This window comes from Schistocerca piceifrons, chromosome 4 (assembly GCF_021461385.2).
Source record: "Schistocerca piceifrons isolate TAMUIC-IGC-003096 chromosome 4, iqSchPice1.1, whole genome shotgun sequence".
Classification (NCBI taxonomy): Eukaryota; Metazoa; Arthropoda; class Insecta; order Orthoptera; family Acrididae; genus Schistocerca; species Schistocerca piceifrons.
The window spans coordinates 316751659-316772549 of record NC_060141.1 but is presented as its reverse complement, the minus strand read 5'-3'; the positions used below and the strand labels follow the sequence as shown (position 1 = coordinate 316772549).

General features: G+C 40.7%; 1 protein-coding gene across 2 annotated transcripts in view; it reads right to left on the bottom strand.

The window, feature by feature from the left end:
- LOC124796464 (valine--tRNA ligase) overlaps positions 1–20891 on the bottom strand; it is a 208629-nt gene that overhangs the window by 114756 nt on the left and 72982 nt on the right. For both annotated transcript variants that reach the window (XM_047260688.1, XM_047260689.1), the window contains exon 10: positions 1033–1123. In XM_047260688.1, coding sequence (XP_047116644.1) covers positions 1033–1123 — 91 coding nt within the window. The remainder of the gene's footprint in view (positions 1–1032; positions 1124–20891) is intronic.

The following is a 20891-nucleotide window of genomic DNA, read 5'->3' as shown; positions in this document are numbered from 1 at the left end:
TTACCAGATAGGATTGATGGATAACGTTGGGGGGAAAGGGCAGTTCATTTCATATTACTGTGAAATAAGGGAGAGAGTGTCACAGAGAAGATGCGCAATTTGGAGCAGCAATCATTAAAATAAGATTTTTTTCATCGCTGTGAGATCCTTCCATGGAATCTGAGTCACCAACTTTCTTCTCTGAATGAAAGAAATATTTTGTTGATGCCCATCTACAAGGGGGAAGTAACTGTCATAATAAAATAAGAAAAATTAGAGCTCACACTGAAAAATTTGTGTGGTTGTTTCTCCCACACACGGTACGATAGTGGAATGGTTGAGACATAGTCTGAATGTGGTTTGATGAAGCATCTGCCAAGCACTTAAGTATGAGTTGCAGAGGAGTCATGTAGATGTCGATGGATGCAGATGTTATTACCTAACGACACAATCACCTGACCTTATTACTAATAAACAATATCACTATTTCATGTAATTTTGTTTCATATGAGTGACAGTGTAATTATTTTATATTTTAGGTAATGCGCTACACTGTCGTTCTTTCCTACAGTTTGTCCAACTATTTGTTTCAAAGTCCTATGAATTACAGGAACATTAAGTGTATTATCGCAGCCATAACTGAAGCACATCACATTCTCTGCATCTTAAAATAGTATTTCCTTTTCTGTCAATTTCAATTCACTATTTCCAATTGCATTAACATCTCTTGCTTTTATAGTGACAGTTCAGTTAGATGATACTATTCTTAATGAACTCCTAAGATCTCATTTGACCCAATTTCTGGGAGCATTCCTCAGTTTGATCATTTCTTTTGCTGCCTTTTTGTTTCATAAAGTATTACACACAGGACTGCAAAATAAAGTGTAACACAAAACAATACTTACTCTTTACAATATTCAGACTAAAACATTTTTGAAAAATCCAGGTTTCAAAACTGTACTTGGAAATATTGTGTTCTATCTTGACATTCAATTGTATGGTAAACTTTAAGTTTTTTATAATAAAAGCCATTTGAGATAAATATATACACACCATTCCCTTTTGTAGAGACGGATCTTTCAGAGTTACATGGTATGCTGGTATTCTATGACCCCACCAGAGTTGCCGCGAAACACACCAGTCCCTAATAACCATAAAAATAACATGGAGCACACCTTTACACATTAACTTAATCATTATTACTACTCTTAAAAACTCATTTATAATATATATTGGAACAGATGCACCTTATATCATTAGAACTACCAGTCTGATAATAGCTCCAAGCTTTAAATTGTTTCTGGCTTTTATTTATTTACTGCTGGAATTCTCATTATGTAACAGAATCTTAGTCATGCCCAGATCGAGAGAGAGAGAGAGAGAGAGAGAGAGAGAGAGAGAGAGAGAGGCACAGCAGAAAAGAAAGTTAACTATTAAGTACTATCCTGTTCTTCAATACAGTCCTTCTGTCTCCTCTGAGTTGTTGTTCTGCATGATCCACAGCTGTCTAATCTGGGAACCCTTGCTTGTATGTACTTTTATAGTAGGAGACCATGTGGAGCAAACAGAATTGATTGGCTAAGGTTTCATGGAGAGAGAGAGAGAGAGAGAGAGAGAGAGAGAGAGAGAGAGAGAGAGAGAGGGAGGGAGGGGGTGGAGGGAGAAAGAGCTTCCAGACAACACTTGTCTGGGCACAGTTAGGCTTGGGGGTTCCTAATGTGTGCATGAAATTACATGTGCGAGGGAAAACAATAAGGCTTCTTCAGCCACATATATTGATACATAAAGGGCTCTTTGAAGGATATGATGTTAGTGTAGTGACTGTGTGGACGTCTGTGGAAAGCTCCATAACTGCGATGGCGAGGAGTTTTGAGTTTTGCTTACAGTGGAAGAATTCAAACAGACCTTACTTGTTTATTTCTACGGGGTGTTCAAAAAGTCTCTCCACAGTGCCGTATGACTGTTAGACACGCGTGCTGTTCGACTGTTCACCTGCCTGGGTTACTTCCCGTCAAGTGGCAACATTCCACTGTTTTATTTATCCCAGTAAAAATGAATATTCAATAAATTAATAACTTTTATTTCACTGAGTTTCATTTCAGTATATTCATTGTGTTCTATATTTGTACTCCACAAGCCACCTTATAGTGGTGGAGGGTACTTTGTATGTCATTATCATGTCCCCCTTGTTCAATCACAAACAGTGCAGCAGGGGAAGAACCATTGTCAGTAACCCTCCTTGAGAGCTCACCATCTTTAATCTTCCCCTCATGATCTACTCCTGAAATGTGCATAGAAGGAAGCAATACACTGGTTGACTCTTTCAGGAACAGCTCCCCTCTTGTACCATTTACCACTGCAGAAGAGTGAGCATCACCATGACATGTTACTGCTTATTAGCCCATTCATGGCTATCGGCATACATGCAAACGTGGCACGTAGAACAACCAGACAGCTAAGGGCATATATGTAGACCTGACAGGTAGAACATCCACATGGCTGTGGCCATTCATTTATGCCAGGCAGGTAGGTAGACCTGACGGTTAAGATCATTTACCTACACCTGGACGCACGAATAGGTTAACGTCCACTATAGACTGATGACCAACTGCTGTCCACATTTCAATATGCCTGTCAATACTGTCATTATCTGCTCTTCTTTCTAATGACGGAAAGCACTACAGCTTTCAACTTTTCCTGGGCCCTTTCTCCTATTGAGGCTATCTAATAGAGGCAATTTAATTTCCTAGCATACACAATACAAGAGACACAAACATTATAATTGTAAGGACTTTAATGATCCCAATGAACTGACATATCAGAAGTTACAAAATGAGAGCAGTAGAGCGGATATGTGCAGTGTCTCAGCAATATGTGATGGTGCCCGGAACAGAAAACAGCCCACGAAGCCAAGCAAATGAAATCTGATTTCCTAATCGATAAACTATACTTTACAGATTAGGAAATCAGATTTCGGTTGTTTGGCTGCACCCCCCCTCCGCCGAATGAACCATGGACCTCGCCGTTGGTGGGGAGGCTTGCGTGCCTCAGCGATATAGATGGCTGTACCATAGGTGCAACTACAACGGAGGGGTACCTGTTGAGAGGCCAGACAAACGTGTGGTTCCTGAAGAGGGGCAGCAGCCTTTTCAGTAGTTGCAGGGGCAACAGTCTGGATGATTGACTGATCTGGCCTCGTAATACTAACCAAAATGACCTTGCTGTGCTGGTACTGCGAACGGCTGAAAGCAAGGGGAAACTACAGCCGTCATTTTTCCTGAGGAGATGCAGCTTTACTGTTTGGTTAAATGATGATGACATCCTCGTGGGTAAAATATTCCGGAGGTAAAATTGTTCCCCAGTCGGATCTCCTGGCGAAGACTACTCGAGAGGATGTCGTTATCAGGAGAAAGAAAACTGGCGTTCTACGGATCGGAGCGTGGAATGTCAGATCCCTTAATCGGCCAGGTAGATTAGAAAATTTAAAAAGGGAAATGGATAGGTTAAAGTTAGATATAGTGGGAATTAGTTAAGTTCGGTGGCAGGAGGAACAAGACTTTTGGTCAGGTGAATACAGGGTTATAAATACAAAATCAAATAGAGGTAATGCAGGAGTAGGTTTAATAATGAATAAAAAAAATAGGAGTGCGGGTAAGCTACTACAAACGGCATAGTGAACACATTATTGTGGTTAAGATAGACACAAAGCCCATGCCTACTACAGTAGTACAAGTTTATATGCCAACTAGCACTGCAGATGATGAAGAAATTGGTGAAATGTATGATGAGATAAAAGAAATTATTCAGGTAGTGAAGGGAGATGAAAATTTAATAGTCATGGGTGACTGGAATTCGAGAGTAGGAAAAGGGAGAGAAGGAAACATAGTAGGTGAATATGGATTGGGTTAAGAAACGAAAGAGGAAGCCGCCTGGTAGAATTTTGCACAGAGCATAACTTAATCATAGCTAACACTTGGTTCAAGAATCATGAAAGAAGGTTGTATACATGGAAGAATCCTGGAGATATTAGTAGGTATCAGGTAGATTATATAATGGTAAGACAGAGATTTATGAACCAGGTTTTAAATTGTAAGACATTTCCAGGGGCAGTGTGAACTCTGACCACAATCTATTGGTTATGAACTGTAGATTAAAACTGAAGAAACTGCAAAAAGATGGGAATTTAAGGAGATGGGACCTGGATAAACTGAACGAACCAGTGGTTGTGGAGAGCTTCAGGGAGAGCATTAGGGAATAATTGACAAGAATGGGGGAAAGAAATACAGTAGAAGAAAAATGGGTAGCTTTGAGAGACAAAATAGTGAAGGTAGCAGAGGATCAAGTAGGTAAAAAAAATGAGGGCTAATAAAAATCCTTGGGTAACAGAAGAGATATTGAATTTAATTGATGAAAGGAGAAAATATAAAAATGCAGTAAATGAAGCAGGCAAAAAGGAATACAAACGTCTCAAAAATGAGATTGACAGGAAGTGCAAAATGGCTAAGCAGGGATGGCTAGATGACAAATGTAAGGATGTAGAGGCTTATCTCACTAGGGGCAAGGTAGATACTGCCTACAGGAAAATTAAAGAGACCTTTGGAGAAAAGAGAGCCACTTGTATGAATGTCAAGAGCTCAGATGGAAACCCAGTTCTAAGCAAAGAAGGGAAAGCAGAAAGGTGGGAGTATATAGAGGGTCTATACAAGGACGATGTACTTGAGGACAATATTATGGAAATGGAAGAGGATGTAGATGAAGATGAAATGGGAGATACGATACTGTGTGAAGAGTTTGACAGAGCACTGAAAGACCTCAATCGAAACGAGGCCCCGGGAGTAGACAACATTCCATTAGAACTACTGATGGCCTTGGGAGAGCCAGTCCTGACAAAACTCTACCATCTGGTGAGAAAGATGTATGAGACAGGTGAAATACCCTCAGACTTCAAGAAGAATATAATAATTCCAATTCCAAAGAAAGCAGGTGTTGACAGATGTGAAAATTACCAAACTATCAGTTTAATAAGTCACAGCTGCAAAATACTAACACGAATTCTTTACAGACAAATGGAAAAACTGGTAGAAGCCGACCTCGGGGAAGATCAGTTTGGATTCCGTAGAAATGTTGGAACACGTGAGGCAATACTGACCTTACGACTTACCTTAGAAGAAAGATTAAGGAAAGGCAAAAAAAAAAATCGATGTTGACTGGAATATTCTCTTTCAAATTCTAAAGGTGGCAGGGGTAAAATACAGGGAGCGAAAGGCTATTTACAATTTGTACAGAAACCAGATGGCAGTTATAAGAGTCGAGGGGCACGAAAGGGAAGCAGTGGTTGGGAAGGAAGTGAGACAGGGTTGTAGCCTCTCCCCGATGTTTTTCAATCTGTATATTGAGCAAGCAGTAAAGGAAACAAAAGAAAAATTCGTAGTAGGTATTAAAATCCATGGAGAAGAAATAAAAACTTTGAGGTTCGCTGATGACATTGTAGTTCTGTCAGAGACAGCAAGGACTTGGAAGAGCAGTTGAACGGAATGGACAGTGTCTTAAAAGAAGGATATAAGATGAACATCAACAAAAGCAAAACAAGGATAATGGAATGTAGTCGAATTAAGTCGGGTGATGCTGAGGGAATTAGATTAGGAAATGAGACACTTAAAGTAGTAAAGGAGTTTTGCTATTTGGGGGGCAAAATAACTGATGATGGTCGAAGTAGAGAGGATATAAAATGTAGGCTGGCAATGGCAAGGAAATCATTTCTGAAGAAGAGAAATTTGTTAATATCGAGTATAGATTTAAGTGTCAGGAAGTCGTTTCTGAAAGTATTTGTATGGAGTGTAGCCATGTATGGAAGTGAAACATGGACGATAAATAGTTTGGACAAGAAGAGAATAGAAGCTTTAGAAATGTGGTGCTACAGAAGAATGCTGAAGATTAGATGGGTAGATCACATAACTAATGAGGAGGTACTGAATAGAATTGGGGACAAGAGGAGCTTGTGGCACAACTTGACACGAAGAAGGGATCGGTTGGTAGGACATGTTCTGAGGCATCAGGGAATCACAAATTTAGCATTTAAGGGCAGCGTGGAGGGTAAAAATCGTAGACGGAGACCAAGAGATGAATACACTAAGCAGATTCAGAAGGATATAGGTTGCAGTAAGTACTGGGAGATGAAGAAACTTGCACAGGATAGAGTAGCATGGAGAGCTGCATCAAACCTGTCTCAGGACTGAAGACCTCAACAACAACAACAAACTATACTTGATACTAACATATATGACCTGAGAGGGCATGTATTATCCTACAGAACTGATGTACCAGATGTTGCAAAAGGTGAGCAGTGCACCAAAATTCTTGCAGTTTATCAGAAACATTCACTGCTGCACGGATCAGAATATGGCACACACAGCCAAACACATGAAACTGCAATCATTGTGACAATACAGAGGGATACTGATTTTATAAAGAATATTATTGAAGAGTGGTTCTACGCACACTGGAACATGCAATTAGCCTACAGTGGCGATAGCCTGCAGCAGTCATCAGGCTGAGTCAGCTGTCCGCTGGCCACGTGCACAATATGTTCATCCCCGTCAGCTGGCTGGTCAGGCAGGATGCTCGTGCTTTGCAGCCATGAAAAGATTAAATGAGCCTATGACAAAATATACTACTCTGCTTTTGATCTCAAACTCATCTCTTGATTATACCTGGTCCCATGGTCCCAGACAATTGTACAAGGTCCCAGACTATTGAGTAATACTAAAGTTTCAGTTGAACATGAGTTTTGTAAGTGACCTCCTCCATGCGTGGACTACACTTCCTCAGGGTACTTCCAATGAATCTCAGTCTAGCACCTGCATCACCTTCTTGTTGTTCCACTTTAATTTGTCTGTACACATAATGTCAGATATTTAATGCAAGGGGGTGCTTCTAGTGACTGTTTGGCAATGGTGTTACCACACAATAATGTAACTCTCCATATATTTATGTGCAGTAGATTACATTTGTTTATGTTTAAGATCAATTGCTTATCCCTGCACCAAGCACTGATTCTCTGCAATTTGTATGTCTGAAGATTTATCTCTGTTAAGACTGACATGCTGTTTTCTATTTGCAAGGCACACTTTAATTCAATCAAACAGCTAATGAAACAACAAAAACAAAGATACCAACCATTTCCTAAATCGTCTGAAATCCTCGCTTGTCACACTCCCACCACACACCTTGCTTGTCATGTTTGATGCCACCTCCCTATATACCAACATCCCCAATGTACATGGTCTGTCTGCTGCTGACCGTGCCCACCTGATTCCAAACCTATGGCATCCTGCCTACTCACTTTAATCAACTTTATTCTTATCAACAACTACTTCACCTTTGAGGGGCAGACAACTTTATTCTTACCAACAACTACTTCACCTTTGAGGGGCAGACATACAAACAGATTAGGGATATGGTCACGGGAACCACGATGGCTCCTTCCTATGCCAACCTTTTCATGGGTCACTTTAAGGGGGCTTTTCTGGGATCCGTAACTCTTTAACCCCTAATTTGGTTTAGGTACATTGATGTTGTCTTTACCATATGGACCCATGGTGAGGAAGACTTGTTCAAATTCCTGGAACTTCCGAATATCTTCCCCCAACTAAATTTCAAATGGTCATATTCCGAATCCCAAGCCATTTTCCTTGATGTTGATGTCTTCCTCACTGAAAACCAGCTACACACTCCTGGCCACATAAAAACTTACTAACAAACAACAGTACTTACATTTTGACAGTTACCACCATTTCCATATAAAACGTCCCCTCCCATACAGCCTCGGCATTCAAGGCAAATGTATTTGTTTATATGCAGACTCCTTACAGCAAGACACCATCATTCTCACCTCAGGGTTCACTGGACATAATTACCCCACCAGCCTAGTACAAAAGCAGTTTTCCTGGGCCATCACATCCAAGCCTGGACTGCTGATCCATTAAAATAACAACTTCGGAGCACACCACTGGTCACTCAGTATTATCCTGGTCCATGTATTGATCAGCTACTTCAACAAGGCCATGACTTCCTAAAACCATACCCTGAAATGACATCCATTCTGTCTGAGATTTTGCACACAACAACTAGAATAGCTTTTTGTCACCCTGCTCTCCACAATTTTCTTGTCAGACCCTATGCTTCTTCTGTACCCATCTCCCTACTCTATGGCTCCTACCCCTCCTACCCCTGTGACTGTCCCCACTGCAAGACTTGCCCTATGCACCCTCCTATCACCACCTACACCACCTTGTAACTGGCAAAACATATACTGTCAAAGGCAGAGCCATCTGTGAAAAATGTCATATACCAACTGTTATTTGAACACTGTTTGGCCTTTTACAGTGACATGACTACCACCAAATTATCAGTTAGGATAAGTGGACATAGGCAGAAAGTGTATACTGGCAACACGCAATATCCTGTTGCAGAACATTTTTTACAACATGACAATCATGACCTTGGTGCCTGTTTCACCATATGCGCCATCTGTGTTCCTCCCCCAGACACGAGTTTCTCAGAACTCCACAGGTGGGAACTAGTGTTACACCATGTTCTTGATTCTTGACATCCATGTGGCCTTAATTTACATTAAGTTCATCCACCTCAGGATTTCTTCAAAGTAACTACTCCTTCCTTCACTCCATCTTAGTTTTCTACATCTTTCATTTTCTTATAAGTATATTTTTCGCCGGCCCCTCCCTCCTGTGTTACGTACAATGCACTTAGCTTTTCACTCTTATTTACTCATACATGATGTTTAAGCAGTAATCTCTGTCTAGCATGTTACCCTGTCTTTCACCTTTAAACTCTCAGGTTTTCAAACCTCGTCCGATGCAGTCCCCAACAATCAAATCAGTCTTTCCTTCTCACCCCATGAGGTAAGTCTCCCCTGACCCAAGGTTCTGGGTGACTTTCTCAAGATCGTATGCCAACCTTCTAGAAGTCCAGGAACCTGTGTTCACCTTGAGTGCCAGTATCTACTGCCTGCCAGCTCTTGTGAAGAAATGGAGTGATTGTGTATCTTGCTGTGTGTGGGGAAAGGTGAGGGAGGGGGGCACAGAACTGATCCTGAACTTAATCAGCATCACTGATTTTAGATATGTAGTTGACTCATGGAAACTAATTACCAAATGAGGACCAAACTTGGTAGCATTGATGCCAAGGACATGGGGAAGAGAAATAATGCAGAATCAATTAAATCGAAACACTTTTAATGTGCTGCTATGGTACATCATACCATTACATACTAGTACCATTACTGCTGCAAAATGGGCTCAATATGGTGCCCATCAGTGTCCAGAAGAGTCTGAAAGTGCAGGATTGCATTCCGCACAGCAGAACAAAGCATGTCTGTAGGTATGCTGGCTAACTCTCTCAATATGCTGCAGTTCAGATCGGCACACATGTGAATATTCCCCTGGTAACCCTGTCCTTCAGATAGCCCTGCAACCAGAAATCACAAGGAGTGAGATCAAGTGATCATGCCAGCCAAGAATTTGGAAATGATCAGCTGACAAGATCTCTTTCCCCTGTAGGGTGGGTACGAAATACTGGTGAAGTATATCGCAGTAACTCTGGGCAGTCACACTGCATGCCTTTGGCCCTTGAGCACCAACCTGTTTAAAAAGAATGGGCAAATGATGACCAAAGCCATGAAGCCACACCATACAGCGACACATTCACCATACAGAGAAATTTCATGCACAGTGACTGGAGATGAAGATCTCCACGCTCGGCAATTCTGTGTGTTCGTCTCACCCATCAGAGAAAAACCAGCTTCGTTTGTCCATAGCATGGTCCAAGGCCAGCCCTTGTCAACTTCAATCCTTGCGAAAAAGTAGAAAGAAAAGTCAACACGTTGTCATGCATCCTGTGGTGCAAACTGCTGTACGATATGGACCTTGTTCGGATACCATTTGAGAATGGTTCAAAGCACCTTCCGTACAGTGGACCACGGGTTGTTCCACTATTGTCACACAACACGCGCAGTGCCTGATGATCGGGAATTGCGCACAGCGTTCGTCTCCCATAGCAACAGCGATTTCATAAACCACCTTTGGTGCAACTGGTCATCAGCCTCTTCCCAGAGTGACGCCCAGTTCAGACGATTCGAACTACTTCATCATGCTCCACACAGCAGGTGGAGAAGAAGAACTCTCCCATAATCCTTTCAGCTGGCAATATTCTCTAAGTGCAGCTGCAGCAATACTGTTGATTTGGTAATAGAGCTTCACGAATAATGTCCAGCTCCGTTTGTTCAAGCTCATGTTGTCCCAGCTCACGTGCACTGCGACTGATCATGTGTGTGAGGCATGAATCACGATGACCGATCACAGCACCTGGTGGCTGTAGTCCGAACTGGACGGTGGCATTATGACGCGTGGAAATCGTGCACCCCATACTCTAGACATTAATGCCACCAAGTTTGGTACACGTAAGGCAATTAGTTTCCACATTATAACGAGTTGAATAGGGAAAGTTTAATTATAACCACCCAACAGAATTAAAGACTGCAATGTAAGAATGGACACTGTTAACCTACTACTGTCATTTAGAGGGCAAAGCACATACAAATAAACTGCAGTATTTGCCATTGTAAGTTTGAAATTGTTTGGAATACTGGGTGCTTGAGATATTTATGAGCTTTGATTAAAAACATTATGCATTAGAAGAGGTAATCCTAAGACATGGAATGCAATTGCTTCTCACACCTTTCTGTATAACCATGTTAAAAGTTGTTTCCCTTATAACTGGTGGGAAGCAACCAAACACTATCACCTAAATAGTGTGTAAGCTACACTGAGTTGACACTGTTACTTTTCTTTCAATGAAACACTGAAATTGGTGATTCCTTCTCAACTGTCTCATATTAAATTACACCGATTACACTGTTCAACACATGAAGGTTAGGAAAGTCAAATAAACTAAACTTTGTTAATTTGGTGCCACTGAATTCAAAAGTGAGCATACAAGTTGCATATTAGCTCTGGTTTTCTTCCTGCCCTGAGTTCTGGTCCACAAAGTATGGTGAAGTGGCTGACATGTTGTGGGTCACCAGTTCACAACCAACCATCAGCAATTATTTGTTATTTCGTACTTACCATTTCCGGAAAGTACTTTACATTTGTATATCTGGAATATCTGACAGTTTATTCTGGAATATTCAATCTTTGTATAAATTTTTAAGTTCTAAGTGTTGTACTTCACTGATAATCCTGCATTTGGATGTGCACTTGATTGTGGTTTTGAAGTGACACTGTTTGGTGAAGATGCCAGGTACTTCAAAACATCTGCATCACCGTGGCTCCAGTTAGGCAATATAAAATCCACTGTGTACACAGACAGGAACCTGAATCAAGCACTATATCATTCCTAAGATCTATATATGTAAGGGATTGATCAATTCTAGAACAGTAATAAGTCAGCTGCAAATCAGGAACCCATAAGAATTTTCTGGGGAAGCTGATCAGGACCCAAAGAAATGGCTGAAAGAATTTGACTGAGTTGTCAGATACAAGTGGGATGACATGATGTATTTAGAAAATGTGGACTTTTACTTGTATGGAATAGCCCAACAGTGGTTCAAAACATTGTTGAGAAGCTCAATATCTGGGACAAATTCCAGGCCAAACTGAAGAAAACGTTTGGTGATAATCAACAGCAAGTCAATTTAGCAGAAGAATCATTGAAAAATTAGGCCCAACTTCATAGCAAAATGACAAAGTCATATACACAGAATATTCTGGTGCTTCACATCATCACTCTGAATATAACACAAGCTGAAAAACCTCACATCTGACGAAAGGAACTGAAGAAGACATTTACCAAAAGGTAAAGGTTGAATTCATCATAAGGGTCCAGCATATCAAGGAAATGCAACAGAGATAGATAGATAGATAGATAGATAGATAGAGAGAGAGAGAGAGAGAGAGAGAGAGAGAGAGAGAGAGTTGAAAGAGATTGTGGAAGATCACCACGACCTCACTTCTCTCATACGCCACCTTGTAAGAGAAGAGATATAACAGCAGTTTATGGCAGACAGAACTGTCAGAATGAGAACACGAAATAGCAGCCACAAACATCAACCTCTTACATCAGGATGTAATATAGAATCTTAAAGGAGAGGTGTTTTGATCTTTGGCACCAACTTCCACCACCAGTCGAATGTGCCATGAAGAGTCGACTCAGGCAACACAGACTTACATCACCACCATCAAATGCCAACCCAGCACCCAGCTCCCACAAGTACAGCCAAATCCTCCAAGTAAAATGCCCTGCAGAAGAACACATTTGGAGAATGAAGGACAACATGCCAGTCTGTTTTCACTGCAGACGCCCAGGACCTATGTGCTATTGCAGAGAACGTATGCTTGTTTTTGATGACTATTATGCCACGACATCAACTGTCCCAACATTCTTATTCATGCCAGTCAACCACAGACGATAATAATCCATCTGTGGGACAAAGCTAATTGATGTGTTATGAACAAGGTTGCTCTCCAATACGTCGCAACCATTCCCTGTCACCATACACAGATACCAGCCTTTTGCCTAGCAGCCCAATTCAGGTAAATTAACTGAGGTAATCATCTATGGAGGTAGGCCGCCAAAGACAAAAATCCCCTTTGGATGACAGTTACCAAGATGACAGGAAATCTCATCGATGTTATCATCATTGGCCAACAAGTCCAGGTCTTCAGGCCATGAGTGGCTTACCGGGACCATCCGACAGCCGTATCATCCTCAGAGGAGGATGGCGGATAGGAGGGGCATGGGGTCAGCACACCGCTCTCCCAGCCATTATGATGGTATTCTTGACCTAAGCCATTACTATTCGGTCGAGTAGCTCCTCAATTGGCATCACGAGGCTGAGTGCACCCCAAAAAATGGCAACAGCGCATGGCGGCCTGGATGGTCACCCATCCAAGTGCCGACCATGCCCGACAGCACTTAACTTCGGTGATCTCATGGGAACCACTGTATCCACTGCGGCAAGGCTGTTGCCTCTTTCCTGTAATGCCATATGCTTATTGTTACCAGCTAAATAAGATTACATTCCATGAGACACAAAAGAAATTGTGTTGATGGTCAGACATGAGAAATGTGTCCTGTTGACAGACACATGTATTGCAAAAGTAACTATCAATCTCAGAACACAGTCCTTCAAAGTTATTATTTTTACAGAATGTACTCATAATGTTATTCTTTGATGGGACTCCTTGAGACTTCACAAACAATAATGGTCTGTGCAAAATCTGAGCTCCACATTGAGAAAGCTATTCCAACAAGCACATAAAATAAAATTACCTCTGGGTGACTGTTTGCTATTGTATATGGTGGTATCTTGCGATCATCAAAGAGATGACCTTCAGTTAACAATAGACACACATATTTAAACTGTGAGGCTTCTGTCAAGTGCAAAGTGCTACTCAGACACACAAATAAATCTACATGCCAGCAATGATCATATGCATATGGGTGGTGTGGGAGAATTTCAGATAACTATCTGTCACAAACTCAGCGTAAAAGTACATGTGTACGGACAGCAGAAACAGTCCAGGAAGTGCAGCTTAAATTCAACGAAGAATCATGCTCCACCATCACTACAGGAGAAAGCTATTATTGAACTGTCTATACAATCTGACCTGAGTGAGAAACAACTTGGCAAGTGATAGCCATTCTACATCAATTTTTGGATGCTTTCAAAACCATAGTGGAAGAAAGACAGCCCAAATGGTAGATGACACTGTATCAGCACTAAGGAACATTCACCAATTAGCCTGCTCTCACATCTGTCACCTGCTGAACAATACATAATCCGGGAGGAAGCGGAGAAAATGCTGCAAGATGACCTCACTGAATCTTCAGAATCCATGGTCCTCCCAGGTGGTCCTTGTGAAGAATAAGAGTGACACATGATGTTTCTGTGTTGACTACTGACAATGGACAAAATCATGAAGAAAGATGTCTATCCATTGCTGCTCATTGAAGACACTGTGGGACTGCTTGAAAGGAGCATGGTGTTTTGAAACTATGATCCTATAGCTAGCTCCCATGGTGTTTTGAAACTATGGACCTATAGCTAGCTAATTCCTGACAACGACTATGAGTTCAAAGTTATGCTGTTTGTACTATGCGAAATTCCGGCTACCTTGAAATGTATGATGGACGGCCTTCTTTGACACCTTAAATGGACAAATCTGGATGACACTTATTTTTTCAAAGACATTCGAAGATCATCTAAGCTGCCTGACAACTGTACTGTAGTGTAATGTGTTCAGGCAGCAGACCTCTGCCTAAATGCGAAAACAAGTCTCTTTGTCTTCCAAGAAATGAAAGTCTTGGGGCACCTATTGAATGGACCGAGCGAGGTGGCGCAGTGGTTAGCACACTGGACTTGCATTCGGGAGGATGCCGGTTCAATCTCGCATCCGGCCATCCTGTTTTAGGTTTTCCGTGATTTCCCTAAATTGCTCCAGGTAAATGTCGGGATGGTTCCGCTGAAAGGGCACGGCCGACTTCCTTCCCCATCCTCCCCTAATCCGATGAGACCGATGACCTCGCTGTTTGGTCTCTTCCCCCAAACAACCCAACCAACCTACTGAATGATGATGGAGTCAATACTGAACCAGAGACAATAAGAACAGTCACAGATTTTTCAGCTCCTCGGCACATTCATGATGTGGGAAGTTTTCCTGGAATGTGCTCATACTACCAGCAATTCACACGAACTTCTGTACCAAAGCACATTCTTTGCAAAAATAACCGCAGGGAGATGACAAACTTTATTGGGATGAGGCGTAAGAAAGACCTTTCCTTGTCCTTAAGGTGGCACTAACATTATCTCCAGTCCAGCATCGAATAATGATAACGCCAAGACAGAACTTCACACTGATGCTAGTTCTAGCACAAATTTAGGAAGTTGTTGAAAAGGTGATAACTAATGCTTCCAGAGTATTCTCTAAGTTTGAGAAGAACTACCCCATGACAGAGAGAGAGAGAGAGAGAGAGAGAGAGAGAGAGAGAGAGAGAGAGAGAGAGAGAGCGAGTGTGTCTTGCAGTTGTTTGAGCCCTCTGCGAGTTCCGGATGTATTTATTTGGCAAACTATTCTTGATTATGGTGGATCAGCATTCTCTGTACTGGCTGACTAGCCTATAGGACCTGTTGTTTCAGCTGGCGAGATGGACACTGAGGCTTCAGGTGTATGACACCACAACAGTATACAAGAACGTACACAGTCACAAGGACGCTGACTGCCTTTCACGGAATCTATTGTTGGAATGTGGCAGCATCAATGAAATCTGTTACTGCTGCACTGCTTCTGAACAGAGGGAAGATCCAGGATTGCTGGAAACCAAAGAAGCCTTGAAGGAGGAGAAACTGACCAAAAGAGGATTCCAATTAATAAACGGAACATTGTAAAAGTGGAACTATGATTCGATGGGGCAGAACTTGTTGCTCATCATCCCAGCTCATCCGCGGCTAGCGATCTCGAAGTGTTTCAACAATGCTTCTACATCTTGTCACCTGCGAGTCATGAAGGCTCTAGACTGAATCACATGCAGATATTACTGGTCAGGTTTCTACTGATGGCTAGTGGCTATGTGAGCCACCGTATGGCATGCCAGCGATGGAAGCCTATGCCACTGTGTCTGCAACTACAGCCCACAGGCACAAATTGATGAAATTGAAGACTGACTCGATGATGACTAAGCTTTGATATGAGGAGCTACCATCCGTGCTCACCATAGTAAAGAGGATATAACAATACAACCATAATGCAAGGATCTGCAAACTGCCATACAGGAGACCATTGGTAAGATCTAAATACAATGTGGGGAGATTTGTGTTTTATGTCCCAGCGGCAACGAGCTCACTGAGCACTAGCTCAGATTAGGCAAGGATGGGAAAGGAAATCAGTAGTGCCCTTTAGAAGAACCATCCCAGCAATTGCATGAAGCAATTTGGGGAAATTACTCAAAACCTACATCAAGAGGGCTAGATGCAGATCTGAACCGCAGACATCTCAAATGCGAGTCCAGTGTGCTAACCACTGTGCCACTGTGCCACTGTGCCATTGCGGTCGGTCTAGATCCAATGTGCTGTATTCTGCTACAATGAGGACATCTGAAACAGCAGCTCACTATTTCTTCAGGAGAAGGAGCAGGGAGCAACTCTGTGAGCTCTAGTGCAAGCAGTGTGGTTTAGTGGTTAGCACTGCTGGCTGGGATGGCATGGGTCACTGATTCAAACCTGACAACTAGAAATTATTTGTTATTTTGTATTTATCATTTCTAGAACCTTCTTGAAGTAACTTATGATTTTAATGTTTGTATATCTGGAATATTCAATGTCAGTATAAATAACTGTGTACCCCAGCCTCCAGTACTTCACTTCTGTTCTGGCTCTACAATGGGTGTCAGCAACAAACATGCTTTCAGTTATAAGTGGTGTACTTCATTGATGAACCTGCCTTCGGATTTGGTACTGATTGTTATTTCAGTGCAACAATACTGTAACCATTACCAGTAACTATGCTTTCTTCACTAACTGTCAGATCCCCAGTATAAGTAGATGGCAGCACTGTCCGAGCAAGTCATAATTCTCACAGCATAGTATCATCATACAGTGTGGCATATGCTCTATGCTCTGTACCTGTTAAACACGTGATCAGTAGCACTGCAGTCAGATAAGAGTCTTTTATTTTTAAGAATCGTAACAATGTAATCACATTTTAATGCTTTTCGAATTGCTTTCTTGAAAACTGTGCTTTTCTGTTCTCTTAACAGGATACAATAATGTCTCATTTTTGTGATAACAGTGCACATAACTTTCACTATATTGATAATGAAGTAACATTTGGTTTGAGGAATTTTTTAATTACACCTTCTATAACAAAGCCACAGTTTGGCTGTAAGATGGGGGACCAGGAGAAAAAAAATGAGCACTATTCACATGCTCCATTCTGTGTCCCTGCAATCTCAAAGTGTGAACTAAAGGGAAAGATATTGTCTGCCATTTGGATTGTGGATGATTTAGAGAGAGTCCATGAGACATATCAATGACTTATTTATATAGGGTTTCCACTAATTAAAGGCTTCTCCAAGGGCAAAAAAATAGTTGCCTACCCTAATATATGCTCTGAAATTTCACCTGTATATTGTGACCAAACATTTCTGCTACTGAGCCTATAGAAAAAGTTTCCATGACTTCTACAAAATCTTTCGGTGGAGAGAAAACCATTCAGTTTGAGAGAGCACATCCTCCTTGATTAACAAGGTGACACAAGGGGGCCTTAATTATGCCACAAGGGATCTAGAATCCCCTAAAAATAAGGCAGAACTTTTGGCATCACGTTTAAAACTGCCTACGAGTGTCAATATTTTGCAATAGAGCTAAATAACTGAAGTAGTCCTATAAAACTAATGGCAACTTTACATACTGAAAAGAGACAGATGGTATGCTGGCTGCACTGAATATAGTCCATAGCCTAATTCAGTGGTGACGTCACTGATGCTTTGAAGACTTGTCTTAAAGGAGTACTTTTATATGATGGCAACATGTTTCCTTCTACTCCGTTTCCTTCTACTCCTGTGGCACATGCTCCCTCTATTAAAGAAATGTCTTCAAATATGAGAAACAACCTGGTTGGACTATACCAAAGGAGTTACCAATGGGATGTCTATGGGGATTTTGAATTCACTGCCACACCGTTCGGAAGCAATCCAGCTACACCACGTGTCCTGGGCTACTGAATAACTGTGCTAGGACAAATTCTACATGTGTAAAAGCTGACCTCAAAGGCAGTCATTAATTTTTATGGTAGATATGGAGAAAAAAAAAACCTGAATCTGGCAGTGCTTTTCCATCCAGTCATCTACAGAGCTACAACAACACTGAACTACTGCCTTAGAGACATCTACAAAGTTATGTTACATCACTGGTGTAGATAGATGCGCCCAAAACAACTTCTTTTACTGGCTGTACTTTAGAATTAAAAATTATGTGCATAAACCACTAATAGAGCCAAGCAAAGTTTAGCTTCTGTAACTATATATAAAACTGGAGCTTGTGAATAATTTTGTAAAAACTTTAAATGTAAATGATTCTGCACCCACTTACTTATGCCTTAAGTTCTCCACATTTGTTAAAAAAAAGGCAATTGTGTTTATTGGCCAACAGATAAAAAAACTAATTAGACACTCAGTCTGAATTAGTGTTTACGGACAAGAAGAATTCAGCACGACAAACCTTTATGAATGTTATGGGGAATTTCAAAGCAAAAAGTTTGAAAAACTGCGACTATATGAGTGACAGGCACGGTGTGCGCTTTCACAATGACATTTCACTGGCGGCGCAAAGTCAACAAGAGAAATGGAGAAATGTCATGTTAAGTAACTATTACTGGATGGGGAAAAAGCATGCTCCTGCACTATACTACGAGAAGCAGGTCTTATACGTTGCTATCTTTTCTTGTAAGATGCATACAACAAATATCATCTCAAAAATGATAAGCAATCAATGATTTTACTGTTTATTTTAGGTTCCTGTGACAAAATAAATAACATTAATTACATAAAAACTCTAAACACCATAATATTCAACTAATAAAACAGTAAATCAGACTAAGAACAGCCGACCAATTGCAAAGGATAAAGTAATCTTTACCTAGGTTTCAATAGATATAAATCTATCTTCTTCAGAAGACGGCCTGGGGACAATGAACATCGTAATATATATTAAGGTATGAAACATGAGTCAAGAATAAAGTTTAACATATATTAGGAAAATATTGTATTACAAGATGTGAGAAAGATTCTTGGTACTTACTGTATTATAACATGAAGTGATATGTCCTTATCGTTTAGGCAAACATCTGCATAGTTACATTAATCATATAAAATATAGCCCTGACAACAGGGTTTGTCAAACAAATAAAATAGGTACATAGAAGTTGCAGAGCGCCTAAGCGACTGAGTAAAATCGGCCAGCGTAGTAGCACAGCGGCCAGGGCAGGTGGCGCTCATGTCGCGAACTATGTGCCGATAGGCGTACTGAAGTAACATTTGAAACATCAATATTAAATGCGTTCTAAAATAGAGTAATAATAAATAAATTGGCAAGCATTCAACACTCCCGTTATGACATTGTGGGAGGTATAGGAACAATAACGTAGATACATACATCAAAAAGACAGGTGGCGCTTCCGCTGTGAGTTACATGCAGTGGTCTATATAGCCAAAATATAAAGTTATATTACCATATTAGTGAAGCCCATAGAACGTATATAAGTCAAAACATCAAGAACAATCAGTAATGGCTTTTAAGAAAATTACGAGACCTGGTCTACAATCCAGTTACTACGTAATATAGAATAAGAGAAAATTACATGAGGGCCGCTGTAGTGGCAGCTATACATCGTGAAAAGAACACATTATATAAACGATAGTAAACTGGAAGATTTGAAAGTGCATTATAGCTTCCTGAGGAAATAGACTACTGAGGTTACTAGCATTAATGTTATATATTACACAGTACGGGTTTAAAGCCTTCGAAAAATTGTTTACAGGCAAGGCTCAACTGATCATTCAGAATATTGCCGTCTTTGAGCTCTAGATGTTTAAAAATAAATAGCTCTTCCCACAGATCTAGTCTCCGTCCTTTGACCTGTCTATGTAGGATAACCGTGTCTTCTAACTGTTTAGGCGTATGGCCGGTTATCAAGAGGTGTTCAGCAAAGGTAGAGTTGCGAATATTCGTTCCTTTTTTACCTAACAGATGTTCTTTATATCGTGTTTTCACAGCTCTGCCGGTTTGACCAATATAATAAGAGGGGCAGTTATTACAAGTTAGCTTGTAAATACCTGAATTAGAAAACCAATCGCTGGCAATCTCTACTGACTGTACAAGATTTCTTTTTAAACTGTTATCTGTAGAAAAGGAGACGTTACAGTTATATTTTTTATTTAGAAGACGTTTAATCCTATACGATAAGTTACCCAGGAAAGGGATGGAAATAAATTTTTTAGTTTCTGTGGTATCCGTGGGGAGAATATTTCTCAAAGTCGAACATTTTTGGGAGATTTTCTTATTGAGCAGGTAATCGATCATATTCTGGTTATACCCATTATTAACCGCAATCGCTTTGATGACATTCAATTCCTTTTTTTGATCCGCAGGTGATAAAGGAGTGGTTACCATTCGGTGAATGGCGGAATGAAAAAATGCCAATTTATGAGCTTTTGGATGGGTTGAGTCAGCAGGAATGACATTATCAGAATATGTTTCCTTGCGGAAGATATTAAAATGGAAGGAATTATCTTCTATAGAAATTGTTAAATCGAGAAAATTAAGTTCACGTTTATCATTTTGAAGTTCTTTTGTGAAGGAAATTTTTTCATGTAAACCCGTGCTGTGTAATATATAACATTAATGCTAGTAACCTCAGTAATCTATTTCCTCAGGAAGCTATAATGCACTTTCAAATCTTCCAGTTTACTATCGTTTATATAATGTGTTCTTTTCACGATGTATAGCTGCCACTACAGCGGCCCTCATGTAATTTTCTCTTATTCTATATTACGTAGTAACTGGATTGTAGACCAGGTCTCGTAATTTTCTTAAAAGCCATTACTGATTGTTCTTGATGTTTTGACTTATATACGTTCTATGGGCTTCACTAATATGGTAATATAACTTTATATTTTGGCTATATAGACCACTGCATGTAACTCACGGCGGAAGCGCCACCTGTCTTTTTGATGTATGTATCTACGTTATTGTTCCTATACCTCCCACAATGTCATAACGGGAGTGTTGAATGCTTGCCAATTTATTTATTATTACTCTATTTTAGAACGCATTTAAT